Genomic DNA, 12675 nt, shown 5'->3' with positions numbered 1-12675 from the left:
TCCTTATTAACATATACTTTGAGCTTGATGTAAGTAAAATATTATAGAAGATATTTTCTTGAGAAATATTATCTTATAAAAAGGGTTTCGTAGAATTGTATTACGCTTCTTATGAGACTTTTATATCTCTATCCTATAATTCCACTGTCAGCTGTTTAGAAGATCATTATGAGATCATTTCAAGTATTTGGTTCTATAAGGCAGCTAATTTGCTAATTGGGCAGTAGCCGGATCTGCTTTTGGGAAGGATTCTGTAGGGGAATTCTGTAACAGTATGACAATGCCATATGACAAATTTAAAAAGGTTTATGTGGTAAACTCAGGGAAATTAATCGAAAATCAGAGACATATTAGTTACTAATACTTCATGGAGCTCCTAACAATGGCCATTTGATGCTCACTAGGCTTTAATGTCGCCCTATTTTCGATTTCATCACGAAAATTTCTCATATTACATTGTCATATCGTTACAGAATTCCCCTAATGATTTAGGTTTCGGATTAAATATGATTACTTCCATAGTCTTGAATCCTAAAACCTGGGAGATCGTTGGTGCAATTGCTAAGAGCGTACGGCTCTTGCACGTCGAGATATTTTAATCAACTGTAACTAGTTGGGTGTATAGTCCCGCCCAATTTAAAGGATTGAAACGTCGTACGAGTCATTTTTAATTTTGAACATTTTACGAGTATAAAAATGGTCAAAATGACAAAGCACGTCTAAATAAATAATTAAAAATATTTAATTAATAAATTCTCAGATCTACTGAATCACTTCCTTGATGGAAACTTTGCTCTGTGAATATCAATAGAACTTTTCTCAAGCTAAACAAGAGGACATCCCTAAAGTCTTAATTAACTTGTATATTACTAAAAATGTTGCCAAATTTCCTGAAACTCACTTCCTTTCGCTAAAATTTATTAACCTTTTGTCGTGAGTATTTTCAATTGAAACTCTCATTGTTTTTTGTGAAAGTCACCTTATCAGTTAGGGGCATATTCCCGGACTGACTAAGCAATTTCAACACCGTCAACAATCCCATATGGATGCCTTTCTGGCATCAAGCACCTCTATCATTTTTTTTCACCTGAAGCATTTTGGGGGCACGAAAATTGTTTATAATCTGTAACTATGGAAAAATGTTGTGAGTTGTCATGGTTGTTTCCAGCAAAAGAAGACAAAGTTCGATGGCAGAAAGTCCTTTGATGGAAACAAAGAAAGATTTTCTACAGTCAGACCAAAAGTTCCCTCGAGAAATAGAAACTTTTCCTGAATAGGGAAAATTAATCTCTGGATTTTGTTGTTTTTTTCAGCCTGGGGCAGTACATAAGAGAGATAGGAGCAACAAAAGTGCCTTACATTACTGCAGTGGACAACGTGATTTAGTGGCAGCTGCCAGTGTTGCAATGGCTGCACCTGAGCTCATTGAATCCGCCGATGAGGATGGATTCACGCCACTGCACCTGGCCGTGATACAGGGAAACCTTAGTTTGGTGAATCTCCTGCTGGCCAACAAGGCGGATGTCAATGCCCTCGATGGGGAGGGACATTCTGTTGTCCATTGGGCCATTGTCTGTGGAGAGATCGAGGCTCTGAGGGCTGTTCTTGCGGCTGGTGCAGACGTTTCCACGCCCGATATTAACGGTGGAAGTCCCCTGCATTATGCTGCCCAGATGTGTGGGACAAATTTTGAAGGCAAAACCGGACAAACGTCCTCCAAACTCGCCCTGGACATTCTCAATATCCTCCTACATCACCCCAAGTCTTCTGTTGATTTAATGGATAAAGATGGAAGACAGCCCTTACTCTGGGCAGCCTCAGCTGGTTCAGAGAAGGCTGTCCTTGCCCTGATTAAAGCTGGTGCCAGGATCGAAAGCTGTGATAAGTAAGTGCAATTTTAACGCATCGTGATTCTATCCTCTTCAATATTATTGCTTTGTCTCAGGATCTTGAAGTTCGATGTTCCTCAATTAATCATTTCATGATAACACTGATGTTATTGTCACAAGAAAGACAAAAGATAGAGTACATCACTCAAAGTGGAGAAACCCTTATATAATAGTGTTGTGCGTTTACTCAATTCCCATTTGGTTTTCATTCCCTCAGAGATAGTTTGCGATTGAATTGCATTTTGATTGGGACTCAAATCAAACACTTAATTAATTTCTAAAATCTCATAATCAGTTTGAATTTGTGAGATTGTTGAAATGGATAAATTAGCAATGCTATTGAAGAAAATGATTTTGCATAAATTTCATAATTCACAATGAACTTATTGGAATTGCAAAGTGCAAATATAAATTCAGAAGTCAATTGAAGGATTTTCAATCATTCTCAAGTTGCCAAACTATCTGGGAAAATTCTCATAAGAGCAATTGCTACGGAAATATGAGATTCAAAGATAGATACTTTAGTGCAGAAGGTAGCTTTAATCCAGAAGTTTAATTAAATTTCAGAAGCTCTTCCAGAGAAATTTATTTCAAAACTGAATAAAGGGCAGAGTTTAGGAATAATAGTACATTTTAGATATAAAGTAATAGGTTTGATGAACTTCACAAGCTTTTTCTAAATAAACCAATTAAAACAATTTTATTTAAATTTCGGTACTTGGGTTATGTAACACTTTAAGGTCGATTGGAAGACCGGTGTCCCATAAAGAAAATTATTTTTCCTGACTACCCACAGATATTTTTTCCTTATGTTTGTACATAATTGCAAAATAGAAGGTTGAAGGAATACAGGATATTTTTTGCAAGTCTCTAGCTATTTGCTATATACACTGCTGGCAATAATCATAGCTCCACTTTTTCATACTGGAAAATCTTTGAAAAAAAATTTTTTTGGAAAAAAATAAAAAAAATCATTTGAAGGTATTTCCAAACCGATATGAAAAATCGCCATTAGAATTTCATACCGTTAGAACTGTGAGTACTGTGATAGAATCTTTATCAAAATGGCGATTTTCGGGTGGCAATAATTATAGCTCCACTCAATAAATTTGGCCCCAGGGTATTTATTTTCAATCAGTGAAGGTAAATATCTTTTAGTAATTTAATTAATAACTTTATTAAGCTAATTAGAATCATTTTTATAAAGTTTTTCGTGAATTTTGCTAAAATTTTGTAAGAAAAATGTTTAATGAACAAAAATAAGGGATTAATTAAGGTCTTGAAAGGGATGGAAATTGACAACCAAAAAGTTTCCATAAAAATGACAAGATCCTATCACCTTTCATCCGAATTTGTCCATATAGCCAACATATATGCATTTTAAACCACTCCCAGGGCTAAAAATCTTCTTTTGTTAGAGGCAAAAATGTGCAAATTTCCGTGTTACAGTCGAGAAAAACAAGTGTTCTACCGAAATTTGATGTAAAACAATGCTGACTGCTTAGTCTCATCATGTCCTGTTGATTCGACCCCAAACTAGAATTCCAAGTGACTAAGGTGGTCTTCAGAATACTGAAATAAAAAATTATCAAAAAGAAGCTTTTTGCAGTTTGATGAATAGAAGGTGTTTTAAGTCATTCAAGTGGTACAAAATTAGTTTTTTCGAATAAAAAAATTGATAGATCTTGTCTTAACTTGTTTTCTGTCTGAAAAAATAATTTTAAACCACCTAAATGAAGTAAAACGCCTTCTATTCATCAAACTGCAATATGCTTCTTTTTGATAATTTTTTATTTCAGTATTCTGAAGACCACCTTAGTTACTTAGAATTCTGGTTTGGGGCAGAATCAACAAGACATGATGAGACTAAGCAGTCAGCATTGTTTTACATCAAATTTCGGTAGAACACTTGTTTTTCTCGACTGTAACACGGAAATTTGCACATTTTTGCCTCTAACAAAAGAAGATTTTTAGCCCTGGGAGTGGTTTAAAATGCATATATGTTGGCTATATGGACAAATTCGGATGAAAGGTGATAGGATCTTGTCATTTTTATGGAAATTTTTTGGTTGTCAATTTCCATCCCTTTCAAGACCTTAATTAATCCCTTATTTTTGTTCATTAAACATTTTTCTTACAAAATTTTAGCAAAATTCATGAAAAACTTTATAAAAATGATTCTAATTAGGTTAATCTAGTTATTAATTTAATTACTAAAAGATATTTACCTTCACTGATTGAAAATAAATACCCTGGAGCCAAATTTATTGAGTGGAGCTATAATTATTGCCACCCGAAAATCGCCATTTTGATAAAGATTCTATTACAATACTCACAGTTCTAACGGTATGAAATTCGATTAGTAATTTTTCATATCGGTATGAAAATACCTTCAAATGATTTTTTTATTTTTTTCTAAAAATATTTTTTTGTCAAAGTTTTTCCATTATGAAAAAGTGGAGCTATGATTATTGCCAGCAGTGTAGTAAATTTTCAAGCTAAAAAATGACGATTTTTTTAATTCTCATAATGATAAACTTATTAGGTGAGATTCTTAACAATCTCACCTACTATAATCCTAACAAAATTTCATGTCGTCCGATCGACCTCAAATTTGGCCAAAATGTGTTTCGCCACTTCCTGATTCCGAATATATATGTGGCTAAGTTACGTTCCCGGCCGGCCGGCCGGCCGCTCTTTGGTGCTTAATAGCTCCTAAACTAAAAAAGATATCGACTTGCGGTTTTCGGCAAAGGTTATATATCGGGTGAAAATTGCAACTTGGTGCATAGACCCCCCACCCCCCACCCCTCCTTCCGCCATTTTGAAGACCCCCCTTTTTTTGTTTTCTCAATAGCTCCGCCCCTATGGCATCGAGCGGGCTCAAATTTTAGTATGTTATAGCTGGGCCTTAGGGCTTTCCATCAATACCAAACTTAAGGTCCCCCGACCCCCCCGACCCGAGCTATAAGGGTCCAAAAAAAATTTCTTAAAATGGTCATAACTCCGGTTCTAATTGTCAGAATTTAAAAAGTGAGGGCTTTTTGGAAAGCTCTCGTGAAATGCCACTTCCCCTTCTAACATCGCAAGTTCATAAAACCACCGCTAGGGGCGCTTTTTTTAAAAAGAAAATTTTTAAATCTTAAAAGTTAAATAACTCAAAAATTCCATTGTGCATCGGGCTGAAAATTTAGTATGTTGTAGCCGTTGATTATACCTATCAAACAAAAAAACCTTAAGTCGATCTAAAACCCCTGACCCGAGCTATAAGGGGTCAAAGTTCGAACATTGACCGGCCTCTATCTCCGGTTCTAATTAACATAGCGACCTAAATTTTACCTTTTTGATTTCGTCTCGATGAGCACTTTCAGATGGAAGTTTAAAAAGTCACCACAGGTGGCGCTGTGATAGCGTCAAAATTCATCGAAATTCAAAGTCACTTTTCTCAAAAACGGCATTGTGCAAGTTAATGAAATTTTAGTATGTTGTAGTCCAGTCTAGGACGTTTCCAAAATGGTGCGTATGCGCGCTGTGGTTAAAACAGAACCGGAGATATGAGGGGTCAAAGTTCACGAAATTCAAAAAATCATATCTCCGGTTCTATGTGACCGATTTTGATGAATGAGGGCTTAAACGAAAGATCTCACCAAATGCTACAACTTTCTAGAATATTTGAACTTCGTGGGACCAACACCAGGGGCGCCACAGTCGAAAAACCAATTTCAATATCACATAACCTCAATTATCTCGACTGTCGCTGAACCGATTTTGATGATTACTTCAACATAATTGTAGAGCACATTTGTCTCTACATTTCGTCCATACATCATTTTCCACTCAGACTACGCTATCACTCCGATTTTGCCGTTTAAGTGTGAAAAAATTGATTTTTCCCATAATAACGCTTTGAAATCACTCAGATGCCAATTTGACTGCCTCTACTCCACCAAGACACTTAAAATAGGGGTTTAAATGGAAAGTCCCGCAAAATACAACAATTCTTTGATATAGTTGAAGTTCAACAAATGACTACTTGGGGCACTCTGGATGAAAAAACGAGTTAAGAAACAAAAAACCTCGCTTATCTTGGCTTCTGAGTAATCGATGAGATCATGTTCTATGGGAAAATTATAGAGAACATTCTGGTCTACATTTCATCCATATATCACTTTTCTGTCAGTTCATCCAAATCCTTGATATTTTGGTTTAAATACAAAATTTGTATAATTTCACGAATTTGATTCAAGATAACTGAATGGCGTCTCCCAACTTCAGCTCCAAATCGAATTTGCATGCACTCCGAGTTAGCTCACGTTAAGAATCTCACCTACATAAGCCGGTTAGGATTATCTGTCCCTTTCAATTATTTTTTATACTTCCAATTTTTTTTTAAGCAAAACCGTTTTGGAAACAGAAGCTACAATACACAAGCATAATATTTTTCATTAGAGTGAAAATTATCATTCATTGGTATTGTCAGAAGAAATACTTACATTTTTGGGCTATTTTTGTTCCTATCGCTCATAGAGGTAAAAGATACACCGAATCAGACTCTGTTGGATTTTCTAAAGCTAAATGTAAAACCTTTTACTGATTTTGTCTATCGGTTTCATTTTTATTGCGTATTTTCGATCAACAAAAACTGTCTCGTCGTTTAACTACACTTATACGAATGAAGTCGTGACAACGTCATTAGCACGTCATTGAAATTATTTCGGATAACCCTGAGCTGTGGTTACTTATACCGCAATATTACGTTAGAATTACCTAAAAAGATAACAGAAGATTTTTGAAACTTCTCAGAGGACTTAAGTAATTTTTGCGAGGTAATATTTATGTCAGTAGTACGTCAGTTTATGCAATAAAATTACCCTATTTATTCTTGTGTCGACAGCTTTAATAAATTCTTCTGTACAGAAATATACATTCTTAAAATATATATAGGAAAATTAGTATTTGTACTAATTTTGTGTTTAGTACACCATGCGTATTAATTTCTATTTTCTTAAGCACATCACACGGTACAAATGGAATTTTTAGTACATAATTGTCTAATATGAGTTTTATGCAAAATCTGATGTACTAAAACGAGTTCTAAACTTTTGGAATAATGAATGATAATATAAAAAGCATTAGACACACTTTTTATATAAATATTGTATTATTTTTACCTCAAGTAATTACGGCAAAACTAATAAAAAAAGATCATGTCAGTCTTTCAAAGATTCCTCTCAGAGGACTTAAATAATTTTATCGATGTAAATTTTACGCAAATATTAAGTAAGGTTTTGTAATTTCGCTTAAGACGCCATATTTCTCTCGATGTTACCTCTAATAAATTAAGATAAAAAGATTTGTGCTATTGAATTATCTTGTACAGAAACATGTAGTTTCAAAAAAATATTGAAAATTATTAGTATTTGTACTAATTTTGCGCTTAGTATACTGCCTACACCTATTCCATTTTTAAGTACTTAAGCTTCTGTGAAGTATATCATACGATGGGAATGGAATTTTTAGTAATCTAATTGTGAAATATAATATAAATTTCATGCAAAATCATCTGTACTAAAATGAGTTCTAAATTTGCAAAACAATGAATACTAATAAACTCTAGACCTAGACACTTTCTTACTCCGATATTACGTTACTTTTACCTCAATTCTCAATTGAATGCGTCAGTACTTCTGTACTGAACGAAAAGATAACGTCGGTCCTTCGTAAGTTTCTCTTACTGAACGTAATTTTTATGTCAGTAATAAGGAAATTTTTGAATTTTTCCATGATGACACCTCTAACAAATTATCCTGGTATAGAATTATGCAGTTTTAAAGTAAATTCATTAAAATTTGCATTTGTACTGATTTTGTATTTAGTACTTTACGTGTATTCTGTTTTTTTTTTTGTCAACTATTCTAAAATATACCAAATGATGAGAATGAAGTTTTTAGTGCCAAGTTGTCTATTGTAAAATTCATGAAAAGTCTGCTGTACTAAAATTTTGTTCTAAAATCGTGGAAGGTTGAATGCTAAAAAGCTCTAGCATACTCACTTTTTTACCCTGATTATAACGTTATCTCTCCTTAACCCTTTAAGGACGGTTACCCGAAAATGAAATATTTCCTACGGCTTTCTAAAGTTGTGTTTTGCTCTAAAAAGTCTGAATAAATGATTTTTTCTGACCCACCATTTTTTGACCTTCTCGTCCATAAAGGGTTAAATGGATTAAATTAATTACGTCAGATCTAAAGGAGAAAATAGCGTCAAATTTTTGAAGGTTTTCGCTTAGCGTAATTTTCTCTACGAATTATTTACGTCAGTGTTACATAAGGCTTTGTAATTCCAATTCCTCAATTATTCTCTCGAGGATGGTACTTCTAATAAATTATCCTGTGCAGAAATATGCAGCTTCGAGAAAAATTTATGAAAAACATTTGTATTTATACATAGGGTAAGTGTGCCTAATTCCGGCCAGCTTGCAATTCCGGCCACCTTTTTTGTTCCTCGAATTTTCATGATTTTTTAGTTTTACATACTCTAGAGATTATACAATGCAAAAGAATAACAAAAAATGTAGCTTTGACAAACGAGATGACGTGAAAAAGACATTGGAAGAATTTTCGAAGGGCAAGCAACTATGAGAATGAAGGTGGCCGAAATAGGGCACCAAAGCTATGTCTACATCTTTATTCATTTTAAAATGTATTAAGAACGATTTTAAAGTAAATAAAGACGATAAACTGTCTACAAGGTTCTAATCAACACTCCTAAAGTAGAGGAAATTAAAAAAATCAATTTCTATTAAAGATATTACATTTCAAACTTGAGACTTTGGCGCTTGCATGCAACTATGCCGAAATTTGGCACACTTACCCTATCAAATGGCGAAATGAAATTTCAAGTGCCGATTTTTTTTTGTAAATTTATGAATAATCTATTGTACTAAATCTAATTATAAAATTATGGAATGATGAATGCTAGTGAAATATATGCACTTTTTAATCACTTTAGAAGGGACGGAAATGATAATGTAGTTTTTTTTTTTAAATTTATTGTTAGAGAACCTACGTAGTTTCCTAGAGGTAATATTTACGTCAATATTAGGTAAGTTTTTAACATAATGATTTCTGCATATTTCTGTCTGTGGCAATTTATTGAGAAGTATTAAAAGAAAAGTACTAAATAATTAAAATTAAAGACTATAGGAAAAAATACAACACGTCTCTTAAGTAATTTAAAACGAAATATAATTAGGGGAAAGTAGGGCACCTTTGAAATGGAGCACCTTTAAAATTGAGCTTTTCTCACCTGTTTTTGAATGAAACTGAACGTTGCCGTTATGTAATTTAGATCCATAAACCAATTGTGTATCTTAATTACATTATTATAAGCCTTAATTCTTTTAAAAATGGAAAAAGCCTAATTTCAAAGGTACTTCAATTCAAAGGTGACACACTTCCGCTATGCATATCTCGCTAAGGGTGTTTCGACTTTTTTTAGACCTATACTTCTAAGTATTTTAGGCATTCAGAATAGTATCAGTGAATCTAATGATTTAATAATTTTTTTGAACGTTAAACCCCAATAAATTCACACATTAAAATATAATAAATGTGAGAGTCGTAAAAATGTTCAGGCACAATTTCCTCCGTAAGTGCCAAATGAATAGTGTGTTCCATGTGAAATAAAGAAAGATTTATTGCGAATTTTGGGGAAAAAAAGTATGAGGATTTAGGTCACACCCCAATTGAACATTCAGGATTGTAGATTCACGTACACCTCATCCGTTTCAGGGATGGTCTCACTGCCCTCCATTGTGCTGCCTCAAGGGGTCATACTGAGTGCATTGATGCACTTATCAGCCTTTGTGGAGCTCCAACGGATCTTATTGACTCTAATGGATGCACAGCCCTACATTATGCTGTGACCCTTGGTCATGCAGATGCTACTGCTCTGCTGCTGGACCTTGATGCTGATCCCAATCGGCAGGATAGGAAGGGACGAACCCCAGCTCACTGTGGCTGTGCCAAGGGTCAATTCGAGACAGTGAAGATGCTTGGGGCTCGGAATGCTAATCTCTGGCTGCGCAATGCCCGTGGAGATCTTCCTGTTCACGAAGCTGCTCTCTCAGGACGCCGGGAACTGATACACTGGCTGCTAGAGCAGCAGCCAAAGCATATCAACACGACCAGCAATGACGGAAGGACACTTCTCCACATTGCAGCTAGTAATGACACCACGGATAACTGCAAAGTGAGCAATAACTAATTTTTGCACCATATATCTACCACAACAGAATTTATTGTCCCAAAATCACCCCAAAGCTTTCCGGAAAAATATTTCATTTAGTCAGAATCGCGCGATTTCACAGAGGGTCATAAAAATTTTTACGATATTCTTTTGATTTATTTTAATAGCCTTTTTAAATTGCAATTTTCACTGTTTTAAAGTCAATTTTGCTCACAAGATGCGGTTGGAGCATGAATTAAGGGCCATTTGATGGGAAAATGGTGAGATGAGAAATCATGAATTCAATTTAATATTAATTTTCAAGCCACTACACCAAATTGCAGACACCATTACAAAATGCAGTGTTTTTAAGAGGCATACAATACGGATATTGCACCAGGAATATAATAAAAAATTATAAAAGATAAATTTATTTAAATAATGGAAGAGGAAATAATTCATTATCATTTGCGCATTTTAAACTAATAAATTAAATATGGGAGTAATATAAAAAATATAAAGATATTTTGAAACATATTCTAAGATATACACATTACTACACTGAGAAAAAAAAGAGGGTGCGATTAACTTTTTTTCCACGTAACTTTAACACTTTTTAGATGTAAAAATATGTCAATATTCTTTTATGTTAATTTTACACGATTTTAAGTGTAAAATTAACATGAAAAAGGTAACTTTAACCCATAATACATTTAAAAAGCATAATTTTAATACTGATTTCGGATCAATAATGCAGGATAAAATAAACATTTTCGGAATGTTATTTTAACTTTTTCGGATTACTCTCACTCAGTGTAGGTGAAACCGGCAAAACCCTATTAACTTTGAGGTGATCACAATTTAGTACACGGAGATACCTTAAATTTGTCAATACTCAATCTGTACTAAAAATCCCAGTTTACAACCTGTACTAAATATGACCAAAATGTACTAAGACTAAAAAGCACGGAACTTGAAGAATTGAATCTTAAGAAGATGCTCGTACTAAAAATTGTATTTTAGAACATCCAAAATTTCATTATTTAAAATATTAAGTTTCTTTTAACTTTTCAAATAAGCATGTAAAGGTTAGGAATGGTTAGGAAATTTAGCACATGTGAGGTACTAACTTATTAAATTTTTCCTTCAAATTTCTACTCTAGAAATAAATTAACTTGGTGAAAACACGTGAAATGAGACTTTAATTCACGAATATTAAACTAGCACAAAAATTACGAAAGAAAATCATTTAGATACTTTTTAGTACTGAGATTTTAGTTTGAAGTAAGGATATTTTATAATGAAACAAATATAATATAACAATTTAGCACGTAGTAGTTAAAGAATAAATTTAGAAATATGCAGTTTGAAAAGACAATAATGAACATCATTAGCATTTGTACTAATTTTCTGTTTAGTACCCCACGAGCATTCATTTTTAATTTCTTAAACTTTTCTGAAGCACATATTAGGAATAGAGTTTTTAATGTCGAATTTCCTATTATAAATTTCTTGCAAAATCGCCTGTACTAAATTGAGTACTAAACTTATAAAAAATGACTTATAAAAACTGTGAAGGAAACAAGTAATGTGTATCAGATGAAATAATATTACAAGTGTTAGATTTTTCATTGCGGTAGTTTTATAGCGAAACTTTGCAGAGACTAAAGCATTAAAGCTGACTTTAATGAACTCCTAATTTAAACATTTGTAGCAGTGTTTTGGACAGTAACCTTCAACCAACATTTTCAATTTATTATTCTGTATAAATAATTTGAGAGTACTCTTGAGTTTTAAAACTTTGACATAACACTAATTCAGTCTAATAAATGCTTGCGAATGCAACCATTTATTACATGCAAACTTAAACTGCTCTTAATACTATAATGACCCAAACTTGCATTGCAGTAAAGTTTATTTAAATATTATCCTGTCGCAACAGGGAATCTTTTCCACAATTACTCTGCTTACATTTAACCAAATAATTACCTTTTGGGGAAAAAGAAGCAATTCAGATGTGCGCATCTTTCCTCAATTTGAGTTTTGCCACAGCCAAAAAGTCAAATTATAGGAGAAATGTACCAAAGTTGTATTTCATGAGGAGAATAAACTTAGAATGATGCACCTCAAGTTTAACAATGTAAAGTTAATATTATACACGAGAGATTCAAGTTTAACTTACTATATTATATAAAGTTGTCTGACAAGGGAAGGTCTCGAACCGTGCGGAAGCCGGCCCTTATAAGACATTGCATTTTAAGCTAATTGGGGCACGACAAATTCAATGGTGATAGTCACTAATTTCGGAATTCATTGGGTCACCCGTTACAGGGGGGTATTGCGGGGGTGGTAAATCTTTATTTTGGCTCTAGAAGCCAGATGGTTGGAAATATCGACTTGGGGTCTTCGGGTGACCCCCCTATAAGTTGACCTTAGGAATCTAAATATGACCTTCATTTTCCCCCCACCCCTCCCCTTCTCTTAAAAAACATGTTTTTTTGGGATATCTCGAAAACTACTCGTCCGATAGTTTTCATTGTCAAATATGTTGTAGATG

At 33.7% G+C, this 12675-nt stretch overlaps 1 protein-coding gene across 1 annotated transcript in view; it reads left to right on the top strand.

The window, feature by feature from the left end:
* The window catches only part of LOC129798321 (ankycorbin), an 89540-nt gene that overhangs the window by 30083 nt on the left and 46782 nt on the right, over nucleotides 1–12675 (top strand). Inside the window, exons 3-4 of the mRNA XM_055841428.1 lie at nucleotides 1314–1885; nucleotides 9683–10142. Of these exons, the coding sequence (XP_055697403.1) occupies nucleotides 1314–1885; nucleotides 9683–10142 (1032 nt within the window). The remainder of the gene's footprint in view (nucleotides 1–1313; nucleotides 1886–9682; nucleotides 10143–12675) is intronic.

This window comes from Phlebotomus papatasi, chromosome 1, assembly GCF_024763615.1.
Source record: "Phlebotomus papatasi isolate M1 chromosome 1, Ppap_2.1, whole genome shotgun sequence".
NCBI lineage: Eukaryota > Metazoa > Arthropoda > Insecta > Diptera > Psychodidae > Phlebotomus > Phlebotomus papatasi.
Note: the sequence above shows the minus strand (reverse complement) of the source record. Positions and strands in the feature narration are given on the sequence as shown.